The following is a 20,394-nucleotide window of genomic DNA, read 5'->3' on the forward strand; positions in this document are numbered from 1 at the left end:
ATTCAAATATTTATTACCAAAAAAAAAAAATAAATAAATTATAACGAATTTTGATTTATTACTATATATATATACATATATAAACAATATTTTGAATTAAAGTTTAATCATGAAATATATATACATATATATACCTAATACTATAAATAATAGCAACAACGAAATAATAATGAATACTCGATGAACTATAATGAATCATTAGGAATAATTTGATTGGTTCCTGATATTAAATTTAAATAGAAAATATATCCTTTGTTCGGTATCGTGCGAGTAGCAGTGTTCGAATGGATCGAGATTGGCGGGAATTGAGCAGCAGTTAATGTACATGCCGGTTTCGTTGCAGCAGTAGTAGTAGTAGTAGTAGTATAGTAGTAGTAGTAGTGTAGTAGTAGTGTAGTAGAATTATATAGTAGTAGTCGTTGGTCGGAAACCCGCGAACGTTGTGCTCGGCTCGGTGGCACTTGTAGTTCGATGCCGGAGACCGTTCAGAGTTGACCGTGCGCGCGCGCGCAACACAGCAGACGTTCTTACCTGTTCAGTATTGGATTTACCTTTGACTCATTTATATCGTTTATATTGTTCTTCCTCTGTGTTATATCGTTCTTCTTCTTCTTCTTCTTCCTCTTCTTCTTCTTTTTCTTATTCTTTTTCGGTGGGTTATCTCATATGTGTTTTTCGTTATCTACCACTCCAACAATAGTGATTTTCGTGAGGAAGAATAGAATGCTAAGGATACCATGAACGTACCCATCGTGTCAGGCGACATCGCGGACGATGATGATTACAAGCCACGTTTCGTTAGGGTAAGTTTTATTTCAAAAAATATATTATTTTTTTAACATATTTTTTTTAATGATATTAAGTTAATAATTAATTGACTCGTTTGTTTTATTAATCGTCCTATGAATTTTCATCTTTGTTTGATTCGTAATATTAATTGATTAATCGATATGAATTATACGAAATTGTTTTTTTCAATTTTTACGATGAAATATTTTGTATCGAATAATAATTTGAGTTTTGTTTATATTTCTTTCTTTATTCGTCGTTAAGTAAATTTAGATTTTGATTTCGTTATAATACCAATCGGCTGATCAGGTGGTTATGCGAAATTGATGAAATTGTTTTTTTTTTGTTGATTTATTCAATGAAATTTCTTATGCAATTTTATACAAGAAAATACTTGAATTTTTATTACGTGATAAATTAATACCAATATTATGAAGGTATTTAATAATATCGTTTCTGTTATTTCGTAATAATAGGTTACCGTAAGATTCATTAGTATATATACTAAGCATACAATACTAAACGTTTTATCTTTTTAATTACTTAAGTAACAGGTACGAAATTATTTGTTATTTTTGAAATAAATAAATATATACCAACGATATACATATATAAGTAATTACGTATTATATTTGAATTCGTATATTATTAAAATCAATGACACAATAATTTAACACAACTTGCTTATTATTCCTATTTATTATTATCATCGAAGTAACATTGTATTCAACGTAAGCACCGTTAACGTCTCTTAACGTTGTCGTTCCAATCAATCAGCTGCCTTTTCGCATTAAATTACATTGCTTTCCTCGAGTTTACGATTTATCGATTTATGAACGATATAATGCATCTTCTTTTATCGTTTTTTTTTTTCTAAACGTTTAGAATCTATAACTAATCAACTATAATCATAAAAGATTTACGTTGATCACAGGTATAACTAGGTTAAAAAGTTCTCGAATAGTCTCGAAGAAGTAGAATAAGTGCAGTTTAAGCATAAAACTTCTAAAAATATTGAAAGATTTCGTTAACAACGTTGAATGAAAAATTTTCAATGTAAAAACGTGGCTAACGATATGCATTAATGATCGTCTGATTGGCGTTGATATTTAAATGGGGGGGATTTGATTTATCTTTTCTCCAAATAGAAAATGTATGTGCGATGATACGATAAATTGTATCTTATATTTGGTCCTTTACCAGTCGTTGTTTCTTACTTCGAAGATAGGAATGAAAATCTAAGCGGTCATTATCGGATGGCGCAAGGAAGATGAAGAAGAATTTCCTTTCACTCGAGGAGGTATCGGTATACGTTTCCCAAACATTTACATCGAGATGATATTCATTTTACGTTTGTCACGGATTTCCATAAGATAATAATTTTTACAAGCAAATAACTTAAATGAAAGAAAAAACTTTAAATGAATCGAGTTTGTATAGAAAAGATTATAAATAATATTTATATTTTTTATATTTTAAATATATTTAATTTTAATATTTAATATATTTTTATATATTTATATATTTTAAATATATTTAATTTTATGAACAAAAATTTTCCTCATTATATTTAACAATATAGCAATACAAAACAAGTAATAAATTAAATAATTATAAATGCTTTTTTTTTTTACTTAAATTTATATAATTTATATATTTCTACACGGGATGTATTATTCTTCTTTATTGAAAGTTGTTGTTTTTCTTTTTCCTGTCAGATTTCTTCGTAGTTTTAAGAGAAACAAAAAAGGTAAACAAGAAATTATTTTTGTAAGAGGAAAAGAAAAAAGGTGTAAAAAACACGAAAACAATAACCACAAATTCCAATGATATGATTCATAACACACGATCGATGTAACGAATATGAGGAAAGATGGATATTATTGTAGAAATATGATTGTTGTTATCTAAAAGAGATATTAAAAATCGATTAGTCGTTTCCTAGCGATTGTTGTGTTATCTAATTTCATCCTCCATATTGGTGTATGCACATTGTTATCTCGCAAGGTAAATAGACAAAGATAGAGAGAGAGAGAGAAAGAAAGATAGAAGAAGATAAAAAGAAGAACAATTTTTGGTATCATTTAAGTAAAATCATATTTTTCTAACAATAAAATATTCTTTAGTAATAAAATTGATATCAATTTGATGAAAATTGAATAATCTTAAAATAAACAATTGAAGAAGCTTTGCATTACAGGTATTTATCAATTATTTCAAATTTACAGTAAAAGAACTGGTACTGGAATATTCCTGTGACTCATTGTATATGTATGTACTACGTATATAGAATTGTTGTTATCTCTTAACGTGGAAACTGTAATACGCACGAGCCGTGACTTTGATGCACGTAGTATATCGTCGCGTGTGGATAAATTTCTTCTGTTGCTGTCGGTGGTACCTTAAAGACCTCTATAATTATTTCAATGAAACAAGGAAAAAGTCACCTACCTGGCTTACTACTATTGTTCCCGCATGATTTCACGTGTCACGTTTCTTCGTTTCCCTCTCTCACGATCTTACGAAAATTTCTTCCATTCTCTTTTTTCATTTTTTCTAAGATCTAAACAATCAACGAACAAATCATTTAAACGCAGGTCTTTTTTCAATTTATTTTTCTATATTCTTATTTAAAATGCAAAATATATTCGTTTTTGTATTTATTCATTACTACATAATTATTATCATAGCAATGAATGGTAATTGTTTTTTTAATTAATTTATTCTTTTGATTTTATATATATATATATATATATATATTAAGTAGATAATTATTAATGATTTTATATCAGGTTTCACTTTGCCGCTATTTTCTCTTAATGATTATTATTCTTATTATATTATTACTATTATTAGTATTGTTATTACGATCATTATTATTGTAACTACTGTACACATTATTATAAGACTCTTAAATCTAGATTCTTTTTTTATCTGCTCTTGTGTTTTCTCGTTTTGTGTAGACCCTTCTTCTTTTGAAACTTCTTGACTCGTTAAAACAAATATTTTCTATGTGGTATTTTCTTAAACTCCCTAGAGATCCTAGACCCTAGAGAAATTGACTTTTGACTTTTACAAATTTATTTAATCATCATCAATGGATTCGTAATCAAATATTTACGCATAATTTCAATACGAAATTCATTAATTTTTATAATATTTAGATAGTTGTTTGTTGATAAAAAAAAAACAATGTTTATATGAAAACAAAATGAAACATTAATACCGGTTCAAGTGTTAAATTAATTCGATCTAAATAATTAAAAAATAGGAGTAAATAATTAGAAAGTATTAAATGCTTATAATTTTAATCTTAATCTCTTCATTAACTTACTAACCAGAAGTATAAAAAAAAAATTAGATCAATGTAATTCATCAGTATATTATTATATTATGTATGATATGAGATATTTTTATTGTAACACTTATAAAAATCTTGATTTCCTCGAGAATATATAGAATAATGAAGTATTTTTCCACTTGACCTGTTTCTTAACATTTTTTCTTAAATAATAATTACTAATTATTCCACTATCGTGTATTATAATAAAAGGTAAAAAAAAGGTTTGATAAAAAAAGTCATCGTACTACGTAGATTTTTTTGATCGATATATAAATTTATGTCATCTTTCCTCATTGACGTTCATTTCTTCTCGTAATTTCGTAATGCAATCTCTCAATGCAAAATAATCCTTGCATAATAATAAATCTAATAGATGGTTAGGAGAATAATGTCGTTGTGTGGTACAATAATTAATGTTTTAAGCGTATGTGATTTTTTCGACCCTATTATATGTATATATTAAGCTATAAATGTTTTTAATAAAACAGTAATCATCATATAAATTTGAAACATTGATTCGGAAGTTATTTTAATATATTTTAAACATTAAGTTACGCGATCCTAAGTGAAATACTTGGTTTTCTTCAAATTTTACCATTTGCACTCGAGCGGCGCCAATATGGCGCCCGGTTGATTTCAAGTGTGAACTCGAGCGGCGCTGCTGCAGCGCCCGAGTTATTTGAAATCTTAAATCAAGCGACTTAGCAAAACTGCACGAAAAGGGACTGCAAGGTTTGCTTTGACTGTAAAACGACTGTTGGTAAACGGGAAATTTCGTATTACTGTGATACGTGTCCTGATAAACCAAGAATGCATCTTGGCTATTGTTTCACTAAATATCACACCAAAACTAATTACAGAGTGTAGTATTTATCAAAGTTTGTTTTTTTCGACATATAAATGAATAAACTGATGATATTTTATTATTTCTATACGCTTGTTTGTTTATAAATTATACATATAATTATAACATTATTTGAAAATCTTTAGATGTCGATAGAAATTTTCTAAATAATCACTTCAGACAATTTTCAATATTTCTGGTTTCATCTTACACATACTATTTTCTATATATATATTGTTTTACGAATGTTATTTTTGTTTCATTTAATTGAACTCATCTTTCATCGAGTTATAAGTCGTCCTATTTGAAACTAATGTAGGTTATGCATATATGTACGAACGGTAATTAAAACTACGCAAAACCTTTGTCCGATATAAAAGAAATAAGATGATTTACAAGAGGTACGCGTGTAAAAACGATAAGTTTGAGAAAAAAAATTGCAAGCTTAACAGGCGGCACGTAAAGGGAAACCTCTTTAGGACGGAATACGCACGGAAAACACGTGAAGCGAACGAAGAACAGCACCAGCACCAGCAGCAGGCGACCTTGCGTACATAATCTACTTTCAAATGAGGCTAACCAACACACAAATAAAACATACACTCTCAGATACAGATAACCACAAGAGAGAATATCGCGGGAGGATGAGAATAAGTCTCTCTACTAACTTGTATGTATGAGAGTGGTCGAACTCGTTACAAAAATATTCGAATTCTTCTCGAACCGGTCCGATAAATCTGACAAATTGTAAAAACAATCATGCCACTCGTCGACTGACACAAGTGCTAATTATTACCAAGAATTATATACCAACTTTCAAATCATTTTGATCTTACAATCATTAATGAAGATTTTAACTTTAATTAAGAACGTGATTAATTTTTTTCTTTATTCTTTTATGAACAATAAAGTTTTTTCAAATATTTAGATGTATATATATGATGGTTCGTATATAAGCTATAAATGTTTTTAATACAATAGTATTCGTCATATAAATTTGAAACATTGATTCGTAAGTTATTGAAATATATTTTAAACATTATTCAAATGATTTAAATAGAATTTTCTAATTTTTTGGTTAAATTGATTAATACGATGATTAATTTTTAGATTTTATGAATAATAAATAAATAAATAAATAATAATAATAAAAATAATACACGAGGAACATATTATTAAACACAGAATAATTATTGTATTCTAAAAATAGCTTATATATATTCGTACGTTTAAATTAAATTCGAAAAGAATAATAATAATAAAAAAGAAAAAGAAAAAGTACACACACACCGTTTAATTTATTCGTCCATAAAGAAGAATTTAATTGAAAGATAATCATATTTAATTATACGTAGAGTTTTTCTTTCTCGAGGAAGAAAAAAAAAGAATAATAGAAAAATAAAAAGACAGTGTGACGTGATCAAGTTCGTTGTTAAATGCGACTCATCTTCTAGAAATTGTATGCATAATACATGCGCGTTGGTAGAATCGACGTTTGAAGTAACACGAGGACGAAAAGTAAAACGGCGTTGGGGCTTCGATGACAATGAACATCAATAAATATTTCTCACGTAATGAAACACGAAACACATATCATCAGATATTATATCGTAATATATATGTTTATTAATTATTATTATTATTATTTTTATATATTATTATTATTATTATTTAATTTTATTATATTTTAATTTTATTTATATTTTATATATTATTATTATATTATTTAATTGGTTTTTATCTTGTCAAGAAAATAAAATTATTAAAATAGGTGTCGTAGGAAGATTGGGGACGGGTTAACAAAAATTTGGTTGAACGTTATTTTGATCTCGTTATTTTGAACGTTTCGTTCATTTCATTGGAATAATAATAATTTTCATTAGATATTATATCGTAATACATATGTCTATAATATATATGTTTATTAATTATTATTATATTATTAATTGGTTTTATCTTGTCAAGAAAATAAAATTATTAAAATAGGTGTCGTAGGAAGATTGGGGACGGGTTAACAAAAATTTTGTTCAACGTTATTTTGATCTCGTTATTTTGAACGTTGAATAATTTTCATGATTATTATTTTTCATCGAAAAATCAAATGTTTTATTATTTTGTTGTAAATTCGATATTATATTTCTCCAATATGAATTTCTAATAACAATCATGGTTCGATCTCTCCTCGAATACTCTCAACGATCGATTTAACTTACCATACTTTGTTTCACTATTCCAGACTTCTTTCCTTTTCCCCGTTCTTTAAGATCGCGAATAATGATTTCTTATGGAAGGTAGAAAATTCTTTCACGTATACGTGTATCGTATTACATACATACATAGTCAGGATAGGAAAGCAAAGTTATCCGAGACTTTCCCTGCTGGCACGATCCGTACTTGCGTAAGATACACATGACGAATTTAAAAACGAAGATCATTGATCGTTAAAGACGTTATATTCTGCAGCTGTGAAAAATATTTTATACGATAGATTCAATTATTCCCTTTTTACGTACAATTTTTATTGAAATTTTTGGTCGAAAACGTTTCTAGACCTTTCATTCGAAAACTAAAAACACAATTGTGTGAAAGGTTTTGTGTACAGGTTTTAAAAACTTTATGAAACCTAAGGAATTTGTACATTCCAGCTGACCCGATTGTCTGCACAACAATAAAAATTTTCCAAAAAGATACCTAAAGGTCACGGGGCACAAAATCAACAATAGAAATGCCGAAATGCAGTTTCTAAACTTTTCTTAAACCTCGTGCATTCCAACTACCTGATTATTTCTCCTGGGATATAAATTTTTTTAAAAGATACCTAAATGTCACGTGCACAAAAGCGCACAATCGAAATACCGAAATGCAGTTTCTAAAACATTTTCTAAAACCTTGTGTATTTCAACTAACCGACTATTTGGATTAGTTTAAGAATTTTTCAAAAAAAGGTTAAGAGCTTAAAGGGGACGTCAAATTACAATTTATTTATATATATTATTATTATATATATTATATATATTTATTTATTATTTATTTATTTATATATATTTATTTATTTATTTATTTATATATAATATACAATTATAAATAAATACTAAATTTGTTAAAAAGGCATATCGAATTAATTTGCTACACCTGATGTAATACTACAATATAATAAATTAACTAACTACACAATATAAATTTCAAAATGTTAAAATACTTCTTACTGTTATCGAAGAAAGAACAAAACTAGCGAACTTTTCGAATGAAAGAAAGGTCAGGAGATACGATTTGCCTCGAGGCGTCATGATTGGTTAGCAGCGCATGTAATGAAGTGTTGTCCTAAGACTTCCTCCCTTGGCATTATCAAGCCCTACCTTTCTAGACACGCTTCTTTGCTTTTCTCTGTCACGATGAATAATCGATCGTAATTATTTTCATTAAAAAAAAAAAGGAGGATGGGGGTGATGGGGTTGGGAAGGGGAAGGGGTAGGGGGTGGAGGGAAGAGTAACAAAAGAAAGACGATCTACTTTATATGAATCTTACCGACCTCAATTTTTATTTCATTGAGTGAAAAAAAAGTTAAACACTAGGAACGAAAAGTACCCACCTGAGTTTGAAATTTCTTGTTCAGTGAATAGCGCTGAATATATTATTATAAATGGAAGTAAATAAGAATTAGATAATTGAAGCTTTTTATATGGTTGTTTTTTTAGAATGAATTATTAGAAGATTATTGAACTGTTGTGTCAGTAACTTTTCAATTCACTACATTGATTGGTAAAGGTAGATTTCAGAAACAATGTTATTTGAAATTTCATAATAAAGTATTGTAAGTTTTTGATAATTATTTCCAAATCTAATGAATTTTAAATGATTTTTTTATTTTATCAACTTATGATAAAAAAAATGTTTGATCGAAATAAAAAGAAACGTTGGTAATTTCGATGGAATATTTATCACAGAAACGGTGACACAGAAACCATTGTTACGCCACCTTTTTGTTCCGTTAATGAAAGAAGAATAATTTAATAATAGCTTGGAAATATATATATTGTTGATTTAAACTTATTCCGTTGCCTTTTAAATACTACGTCTTCTGTTTTATACATTCGAGCATATTATGACATGATAATTAATAACTGTAAAAATATATTTATTCAATTATTAAATGAGCAGTTTTTTTTCTTTTTTAAACGGTACTTTCCAATTGTATAAAATTATACAGGAGTTTTCTATTAAAATGAGATTATGTTTGTATGTATTTAAATATATGTATATATGTTTGATTTTGTAAATATAATTTAAAAAAAAAAATAGCATACTTATAATAAGTAACAATTGCAAATAGAAAGCCCCAGAAAGTCTTATTTGGATGGAATGCCTATAACTTAGTTGTTGGCCTTACAGATTAGAATTAAATTTAACGAGATTCTAATGTGTCTATACAAACACACGCGCACACGCACACACACGCATATATAACACACCTAAACACATGGAGAGGTGGTATAGAGAAATCGTAAAAGTTAGATTAATTTGAAAATATCCAATGAGAAAACGATCGAAGGTTGTTGCGATAAATTTCAATGAGATTAGAATTTAGAAAGCAAAATTCAAAAGTTCAAGTTTTACGTATTTGCAAAAACAATGTTGATCGTTTGTTTGAAACATCTTTACCTTGATATAAGTTATCGTATGAAACGTGGAAGCCAACTTGAAGCAAAAACGTCTGGCACAAAACCAATATACTTTCCGATGACGATTACTTACGGTCGAACGATTGAACCGTAGACTTGACTACAGCTGCTTTCAAAATATTATTTCACTGCCATAATCGTACAATTATTTTTTCAATAATTTTCTTTGAGCTTTTATATAACTGCATTTAACTAATTCGTAGACGTTTTGAAACGTTTTGAAATATTTTGATTATTTATTTACGTAGGAAAATATTTCAATTAATATGTATATTCGTACTAATGATAAAATAAATTAAATTGTATAATCAAATTTTATCTACAGAACGTATAAGTGTTTCTTTGCAAAATGTTTATCGGTAGGTTCTATAAGTAAAAATAAGAAAAAAAGTATATTAACGTAGGCTTCTAAATACTTCATTGAAATGTTATAACAAAAAATACTGTATATACTACTGTATATACTACTGTAAATGCTGTATATATAATATAATAATAATTGAATATATAATAATGTTTTCTCCTTTATATTTAATATAACACATATATATTACTCTAAAATATTATTTCATTCTGATTAAATAATATTAATAAAATATTAAACTTGGTAAAACACTTTTAAATATTATTCCTTTATAATAAATTGATTTATTTTGTGAAACGTTTTATACCTAAACGATGATGTATATACTACTGTATATACTACTGTATATACATTACACTATACTACTGTATATACATTACTGTATACAGTATTTACTACTGTAAATACTGTATATATATATATAATATAATAATAATTGAATATATAATAATATTTTCTCCTTTATATTTAATATAACACATATATATTACTCTAAAATATTATTTCATTCTGATTAAATAATATTAATATAATATTAAACTTGGTAAAACACTTTTAAATATTATTCTTTTATAATAAATTGATTTATTTTGTGAAACGCTTTATACCTAAACGATGATAATAACAATAAAAGAGTTCGATAAAATTGTTATCGCTTGATGGTTCTTTCGCGTGTAGAATTTGCACCTGTCAGATAGAATATACATCGAAAATACGATAGATTTAAACGGTGGTTAATATCGTATGCTGACAACGATCCCCCATGAGTCATTGAACATGGGGAAAGGTGAAGGGAGGTGAAAGGAAAAGAGGAAGAAAAAAAGGGAGGTCAGGATCCATAAGAAAAGACACTGTTAGGCTTATTCAATAAGGGACAGCACGTGCTCAATAAATTTCGGGGTCTTTTATGCGTCAAGGTTCGATGAATCATTGTTTGTAAAGTTCATTTTTGACACGTTTCACGAACATCATTATCACGACTCTCATGGACGAATCGTTTTTTAAATTAACAAAATTAATTAATTTGAACAGAAAATTCAAATTTTGGATTATTTCAATTTGTATGTTAATATTTTGAATTATATATCAGCCGATACATTATTTCTGTATTATTTTTACATAATGAAATGTAAAAGTGTTTTACGTAACGAACGGGGTACACTTATATCAACAAATCGTGCAGCACAAAATGAAAAAAATAAAAAAGAAAATATAAGGAGAAAAAATTGTATTTCAATGAACTGTATAATCTGATCCACTTGTTCATGTTAATTTATTATCATTTCTCTCTCTCTCTCTCTTTCTTTCTTCTTATTTTTATATCTTTTTAAATAATAATATAAAAATTATTAATAATAGAAAAGAAAATTATACTCTTGCAGGTTTAATAAACTTTGTCGAATTTACGAGTAAAAGTTCATAAGTGCAAAACGCGGTTAATTTCAGATTTCGTTAGAATTTCGAAAGGAATATAAAATATTAGCACCGATCGATAACCACGGTCAATTAATACGAAAGTGAACTTTAAAATGAGAAATAAAAAAAGATATTTATTATGCAATCTGTTACATAAGTCAATCAATTAATATAATTCTTGGTCAAATCTTAATACATTGATGATTTATTATAATAAACAAACGAACAAATGAATAATATTTCATTTGTTTTTTTTTATTATTATTATAGCTGTTTAAATTTAATTCATTATTTTAATTTTATTATAATTAATTTAATTTATTATAGCTGTTTTTTGTTTAATATTTAGTAATATTATATTATATAACGGTTAATTATAAATGATACACGAATGCACTGGTTGAAAGAAAAAGAAAAAAATAAAGTTTAACCGATTTTAATCAGAAATATTCATTTGAAACGATTCGCTATTCGGAATTCATATTGGGAAATTAATCGAGCGAAGAAATGAGAAGGTCTTTTACTTCTACGAATCACCAATCGCTCTTGTGGTCCAGCTTTCTAACGGCGATCATTTCAAACCAGTCTCCGGTATGCGGAGCAATAATAAGCGAACCAACATATACCATTACAAGCGCATAACTTGCGGCTTGGTTGTTAAATTATACGCGTAATACGACTAACATATATAATTATAACAACGTATATGTGTATATGTATGTATGTATATATATATATATTAAATATATAATATATAAATGTAATAATTATAAAAAATATATATAAATATATAATAAATATAATAATTTGTATATACAGATTAAAAAAAAATAGATGGAAAAAGTTCCTGTTATAATTTAAATTCTAAAATTTATTACTATTTACGTAACAATAATATTATATTTATAATTTGTAATAATAATATTTAATTTGTTTTTTGTTATTATATTTATTATATTATATTTATTATATTATTATATTTTTATTATTTATTTATATATATAAATATATAATAAATATAATAATTTATATATACAGATAAAAAAAAATAGATGAAAAAAGTTCCTTTTATAATTTAAATTTTAAAATTTATTACTTTTATTTATACTTTATTAATAAGAACTTCCCCAATTTAACTAAAGAATTTTTGTACAGGTAATTAAATATCATATGGGGTCTCCAAATGGAGCACTGAAATAATAAAGCTATTTGTTAAGTTCAAATAATGTGTGTGTGTGTGTTTGTGTTTGTGTTATACGTAAAACAGGAACACGTTTAATTGAAAATACGTCTGATCGAAAACTGAGAAGAAAAGGGACAAAAAAAGGTGTATTTTATCAAAAGAACGGTTTTTCCGATAGTTTAATATTTTGTTTATATGTATTTATATATATTTCACTTCTTGCCTGGTTTTTACATTAGATCGTTGTGTTGTTTTTATTTTATTAAAAATCTCACCGTTGAACTAGTAAACACATCGATTTTCGTATTCGGCATCTTTCCGATTTATTGTATTGTGTTTTCATATTTATGTCAGTTTATTTGGAACAACGATAGATGTAACACCGATATTAGAACAAGTATAAAATTTATTTCACTTATATACAATGTATGCGTGTATTGTGTTGCTATGCAAATAGTATGTTGTAATACTGGTGAATGTGTATGTGTGCGTATGTGTGCAATCTAAATTAGTGTGTATGATGAATTATTTCAAATGTGAATTAATTGAAATTTTTATTTTATTTTATTTTTATATTAATAATTAATCATTAATTTTTATTTTTATTTTATATTTTAAAAGAAATTATTTTTTGGATTAAAAATTCATTCATTTTTTTATATCCCGAGGGGAGAGAGGCAAACACGTGGAGAGTGTTCACCCTTTCACATTCGTAACTATGAAAGTATGTATAAATACATATATATATATATATATATTTATGTCCTAATGAACGATCGGTTGGTTGTTCCTTTCTATCGCCCTGAAGGCATTTAAAAATGTTACTAATTAAATCTTTAGACAGTTTGATCAAATCAAAAGTATGCCTTCTTATGAAAGATCGCTCGAAGGAATTTCTAAAACATATCAAATTGATCGTATCTTTAATGATTCTAAATCTTGAATTTAATAGGCATCACTTTTATATTTGAAAGTTTTTCGATAAATATATATATTAATAAATATATAATATATAATAATAAATATATAAATTTGCATTATATATGTTTTTACTATTTTATTATATTATATACAGGATGTCAAGAAAAATTGAAACCAAACTTATACTACGTATTACTATGGTTGATGAAAAAAGTTTCTGTTATAATTTAAATTCTAAAATTTATTACTTTTTATATATTTTTTGTCAAACCGTCGGTTGAACACAAATTTCTTTTTTTATTTTTTATTTTCTGTATAGATTTATGCATAATTTAGCCGAATTTTATTTATACACAAGTATACCTTCTTTATTTTTATTAATTAGTAATTTTTCATTTTGATTATTATTATTTATTTTTAATTTGTTATATTAGTATTTCTTAAATGTTTGTTAATTTTTAGGTATTTTGTGTTTTTTTTTTCTTAACCGTTAGCTTTGCATCAAATTTGTTTTTCCTCTCTCTCTCTTTCTTTTTTTTTTTCTTTTCTTTTCTTTTCTTTTCTTTTCTCATAGTTGATGAATACAGCTGTGTAGTCTTGGCTTCCGTTCATTCGCCTTTCCCCTCCTACAATCAGTCTCTTTTCGCACGTGGCATTATTTCACCGGTAACCAGGTGTTCATTCTCTTTTTTTCTCTTTCTTTCCTTCCCTTTCTTTGTCTTTTCTTTTTTTTTTTTTTTTATTTCTTACCTCGTCCGGGGTTATCAATGCACGGAAGTCGACGTGACGAGTTAGTCCAATTAAAGAAATTCTTATTTAATTTCGTTAGATTTTGACATTTGCTTTTCCACAAAAAATATTATATAAAGTATTTTAGTTGTATGATTTGTTATTTATCATTAAAAATTGTTAATATTATAATTTAGAGAACAAAATAGAATGTTTAAATTAGAAATATTTTAATAAGGTGTGTCCCAAAAGTTGCTGCTTTTCACGTAAAAAAAGAAACATAAGAAAAAAACTGGTGTGTGTACTTATGTACGCACGTAAGAAGTTATACTTCTTTGCCGTATCAAAACGAACATAACCTCAATAATCTCAAAAATAACTTCAAAAAAAACTTCAAAGAAAAAAAATAACTTCAAAAAAAACTAGTGTGTGTACTTATGTACGCACGTAAGAAGTTATACTTCTTTGCCGTACCAAAACGAACATAACCTCAAAAATAACTTCAAAAAAAACTTCAAAGAAAAAAAATAACTTACAAACAAAAATTATTACTATTATATATATACTATTATATATAGAAAGAAAAAGAAAATGTCAAAATATAGATATCAGTCCACCCTAAATATAAGAGAGATATATCGAATTACTTCACGCGTCAACAATCATGGCGCGGTTACAGCATTAGTTCTCGCTTCGATCATTTAAGTAAAGCGGCGCTGAGTACGATTAGTATTTGGATGGGTGACCCGCTTGAGAAAAAAAGGGGGGAAGAAGAAGATAAGACAACTTCATGCCGTATACTTGAAATCGCTTTGCCGCGCGTCATAAATACCGACAAACTTCATGGTGTCGTTTTTCCAGACGCTCGGAACAAAATTACTCCCCATTACATTTTCCCCAACGCGCCAAAAGAAGTATAACTTCAAAAATCAATATTAATTTATTCATACACAAATGAGATGTTATTTTATTTTAATTACTATTTCCAATTACATGAGTATTGTTATAAAATTATATAAACGTACAATATAGCGCCACTTCAAAAGTATTTTATACCAAAAAATAATTGTAATAAATAATAAATAATACAAAAAATAAATGTAATTTGTTAGTTTGTTAGATACTTCGATGAATGATTTTCATTAAAAATTGATTTGTTTGTATTATTTATTGTGTAGGTATTATGCGTTCATTGGAATTCTAGTCTAAAGATTATTCACGAGCACGTTCGTGTAAATTAGGAAAAGTTCAAATTAAATATATGCGTATAGACATATCGACTTTCTAGTACCATGAACTTTCATCCATTCTTGTTACTTTCCATCGATCATTTTCTCTCGTAGTTATTCAAATTCCAACCCGAGTCGAATGTCAAGTCGAGGGAGATCGTATGTTGGATAGTAGATAGATTATTAATGCGATTCTATATGGATTAGAGGACAACAAATAAATAATTGAATAATACATTATTAATAATAATTTATTATATTTATTATTAATAATAATTTATAATTATATTAATTATAATTAAAATTATATAATTAAATTATATAATTTATATATAAATATAAATTATATTAATAATAATTTATTATATTTATTATTAATAATATATTATTAATTATAATTAAATATATTATTAATAATAATTGGTTTTGCAATGAATACATGGTAGATTTTTCTTCAAAATTTATAAGCCATGGAGTGGGTTCCTGACCCTTGTGTTTTATACATGTATGGAAACACCATGAAAAAGCAAGAAGAAGAAGAAACAGAAGAAAAGACATTAGATTTTCTCGATAAAAGGATTAAAAGTCATCGTATTCTAAGATCAAAGATTGAAAAGTTACGATACCGTCTTCCTCTCGTTAATTTACAAGAAACGTCTCACAATTAAGGACGGGAGCCAAAAATTGAATGGCTGCTGCTTAGACACCAGGATGAGTCGAGTTACTTGAAACGTTGAAAACTCGAAAAAGTAACTCTTACCTTATGTTAGTAGAATCTTAGATGCCGTGAATGCTTCTCATCGTCATAGTAGGATCGTCTTTGTATATAAGGTGAACATTAAATTACGCGATCATATTCTGAATTTATTTAAATATATTATCAATCATTTTAGATCACAATATATCCTACTTTCAATAAACACTTATATAGTTTTATATATATATATACACATGTTACCACGAGAGATTGAAATTTGAGAATATTAGGATTCGCATGGTGAATTGTCAACACATACCAATACGGTGAAAAACTGTATATTTGGGTTTATACTTATACATTAATATTTTGTAATATATATTATCATATACCAAGTGACCATGTGAATTTTAATATTCTCCCATTAATAATTATAAAATTAATTAAATATATATATTAACATTCTCCCATTAATAATTATAAAATTAATTAAATATATATAAGATATAGAACATCATATGAATATTAATAATATAAGAATATTATATAATATATCATTATATATTATATATATAATTAATAAAAAAAAAAACGAATTAACTTTTCGATCTATATTTACCAAGACATATTTTACTTACAACTAGTACGTTAGAATTTATAAATAAGGTTTATTTTTTCTATTGAACACCCTATATAAGTAACTATAGATAAGCCTATGATTTTGTTGGCGAGGAAGATCCCCCTGGCTTCTCCCCCCTGCATTAAGACTCGTCGTCACAGGTGAGGCCCAACTCCCACTACCTCGTCGGGCCCCAACTCCTACTTCCTTTTTTCCTTCTCCTCCTCCTCCTCTTCTTACCCTTTCTCCTAGATGGGGGGAACACAGAACGAAGAAGCCGAAGAACTCGCGTCCTCGCGAGTCTCAGAAGTCAACGGCGAACCGTGAAATCCACGTCTCTGCTCCGCATCTTCTCTTCTCTTATTTTTTCTCTCTTTCTCTTTTTGACGTACGTTTCTCGTTCAAAGTATTTGTTTCTTTCTCTCTTTCACTCACTCACTCATTCACTCACTCTCACTCTTTCTTTCTTTTTTTTTCTTTCTTTTTCGGAGTGAAACGATAAAGTACGTTATTTCGCGAACGACTACGACGATTTATAACTTTCGTTTTCAAGAAAAACACGCGAGATCTTGCTCGATCTATGGTGGTGAGTTCAAGGTCCAAGGATATCATCCAAAGTGAGTGCATCGAACTCAACGTTCTAGGCGTAGGATTCTAGAAAAGTTCTTGTTCTTGTTGTTGTTGTTGTTGTTGTTGTTATATTTCTATTATTCTTATTCTTATTTTGGGTTTCGAGATTTTCAAGTAGTTTTTTTTTATATTATAACGTTCGTGATTTACTTTCGTAAACCCCAAAAACGTGCATCGAACTCAACGTTCTAGGCGTAGGATTCTAGAAAAGTTATTGTTCTTGTTCTTGTTCTTGTTGTTGTTGTTGTTATATTTTTATTATTCTTATTCTTATTCTCGGTTTCGAGATTTTCAAGTAGTTTTATTATATTATAACGTTCGTGATTTACTTTCGTAAACCCCAAAAATGTGCATCGAACTCAACGTTCTAGGCGTAGGATTCTAGAAAAGTTCTTGTTCTTGTTCTTGTTGTTGTTGTATTTCTATTATTCTTATTCTTATTCTTCGTTTCGAGATTTTCAAGTAGTTCAAGTTTACTTTCTTACGTTTACACCCCCAAAAACGTATTATTTTATCGGTTTTTATTCCTTACTTTTATAACACTCGATAAGTTTTGATTTATATTATACACATATTAATCAGATTTTCATAACGAAAATCTAATTAAGATAAGATAATTACTATTATATTTTTTCGCATTATTCATATATTCAAAATAAATATGAATTTATAAAAACGTGTCTCGGAGAATGATCGATTCATTTTTCTTTTACAGATAATCGATTTCTTTTTATCCTTTTCGTAAAGATACTTTCATAAAATAGAAACTAATTTTTACGTTACAGATAATCGATTTCTTCTAAAGATATTACCTACTTAAAAAAACAAAAAAATGATCTAGAAAAAAAAAAAGATACTTTCTACGATTGTATTTAAACGAAGAAAATTAACTTAATCATTAATAAATAATCGTGTAAAAATTCGATATAACGATTATAAATCAAATTTCATTCGAAATATACCTGCTATACGATATAAAAAAGCAAATTTAATCAAAAAACAACAACAACAACAACATTTAACTTGGAAAAATATTTAAGTAGTACCTTCTAGAAGGTTGAAAGTTGATACGCATGTTCAAAGACTTCTTCACGCATCGCCTACGACCCTTTTTTTACTTCAACTAAACTAATTGTACAAAAATGGAAGTTAGTGTGTACGTGTAGAACACCGATATCAGGTTTACATAGAAGATACGTATGTTGCTTCCGGTTTTGTAGGAGTGCACGAGAATTGGCCAAGTGTTAACGTTCGAGGTGCATCCGTAAGAGCCGTGAGGCTGCCACCCTTCACTATCCTTCTTCCACCCCCCCGCCCCCGGCCCGCCCCTTCTCTCACCCCGTTCCTTTCCACCACAAGTACAACCAGTCACGGATCGAGGATCGTACCGCGAATATCGTGAAGCTTAATAGGAGCGAACCATGCTGATACTTCCGGACATAAAGTTACAGGTAACTCGTTACTTGCTTACCTACCGTTAATTATTCCTTCTTTTACTTCTTTACTTTTTACGTAAATATCTTTCTTCTTTCCTACTTTTTCTTCCTCGTCTTCTTTTTTTTCTTCCTTTTTTTATTTTCTTTTTTTTTTATTCTTGCACGAGATAAACCGTGTTACTCCGTGCGTGGAAACGTTTGAAACGTTCGAGATCGTTGCACGCTATTTTAAAAGTGTTGTGTCGATCTCGATCGTTTGATCGAAAGAAAATTGGAAACGTGTTTTCTACCTGTATCGAGTGTAAATTATATAAAATTTGTATATATGTATATATTATTGTGTTACGGTAGTACGATTTGAAAATAAAGAAAGCTGACTGAATATATTTTCTTTTCGGAGAATGTTATTTTAATATAAAACAAATATTGAGATATTTAATTATGATTGTGTTTTCTAAAAGTATGGTTTATTGTATTTTCAAATTTACGATGTGTTATGTAAAATAATTTTTTGTAAGTAAAACTGTTGGTTTTTCTTATATGGTTGTCGAGACGATATCAAAATAAATTCAATTCGATTCGAAGATCTTCAAATTTTGGAATACGAGTTGATTTATAAAAGGGTTTGCTATAAAAATGAAATAATTTATCTAAAATTCTAAAAGTGATTAACTATTATATTTGATAATATATAAGATCAAATTTTGAGATAAAAGTATTAGATATATTGTTAATAGAAATAAACAATAATTAATGTGTTAGAAATAAGTGTCTTTTGTCGAATGAGTTGAAATGAATAATATAGTGTGTGAGAAGTCCTATAGATTAACATGAATATGAGTTAGCAGATGTAGAAGATTTCGGAATATAGTTAGAATAGAAAGAATACATAGTCTATTTGATAGAAAGTTATTTTGACAGATAGAAAGAGATAGAGAAAGAGAGAACAAAATTTGCATCAAAGTTTGTATAAGATTCATAATTCAACAAAGAAAAGCAACTTTTGAATTAACCCTTTGCACTCGAGCGACGCCAATATGGCGCCCGGCTGATTTCAAGTTTCATTAAATATCACAACAAAATTAATTACAGAGTGTAGTATTCATCAAAGTTTGTTTATATTCATATAAATGAATAAACCGATGATATTTTATTATTTCTATACGCTTGTTTGTTTATAAATGTAATATATAATAATAAATAAAGAGAAAATAGGATAAAATTGATAAAAAAGGATAAAATAAAGGAAATGTTGTTTTTAAAATACCTGTAAAATGTTTACTTAATTTGGCCGAAATTAAAAAAAAGGCCTCGAGTGCAAAGGGTTAATATAAAATTGCAGTTTTCTGAATCTCATCAACAATTAATTATATTAATTATAATTCAAGTTAATAATTGTATGGTAAATATTTGAATTAACATTCCAATGAAATGTTTTGTTTTATTCTTTTGGATTTTTGGTTCTCACGTGAAAAATGTGAAAAATGTGAAAAATGAATTAGTGCTCTTTCTTA

At 27.3% G+C, this 20,394-nt stretch overlaps 1 protein-coding gene across 3 annotated transcripts in view; it reads left to right on the forward strand.

Annotated features, from left to right (window-relative positions):
* The first annotated feature begins 263 nt into the window (after positions 1 to 263).
* LOC122514416 (rhophilin-2) overlaps positions 264 to 20,394 on the forward strand; it is a 41,513-nt gene continuing 21,382 nt past the window's right edge. Inside the window, exon 1 of one of the 3 annotated variants that reach the window (XM_043631220.1) lies at positions 264 to 803. In XM_043631220.1, the coding sequence (XP_043487155.1) occupies positions 738 to 803 (66 nt within the window). In that variant the 5' untranslated portion in view covers positions 264 to 737. Of the gene's footprint in view, positions 804 to 18,664; positions 18,896 to 20,394 lie in introns of those variants that run through there. The other 2 variants (XM_043631219.1, XM_043631221.1) reach the window with 2 other exon arrangements.

The sequence above is a fragment of the Polistes fuscatus genome, unplaced genomic scaffold, assembly GCF_010416935.1.
Source record: "Polistes fuscatus isolate 324 unplaced genomic scaffold, CU_Pfus_HIC Scaffold15, whole genome shotgun sequence".
Lineage (NCBI taxonomy): Eukaryota > Metazoa > Arthropoda > Insecta > Hymenoptera > Vespidae > Polistes > Polistes fuscatus.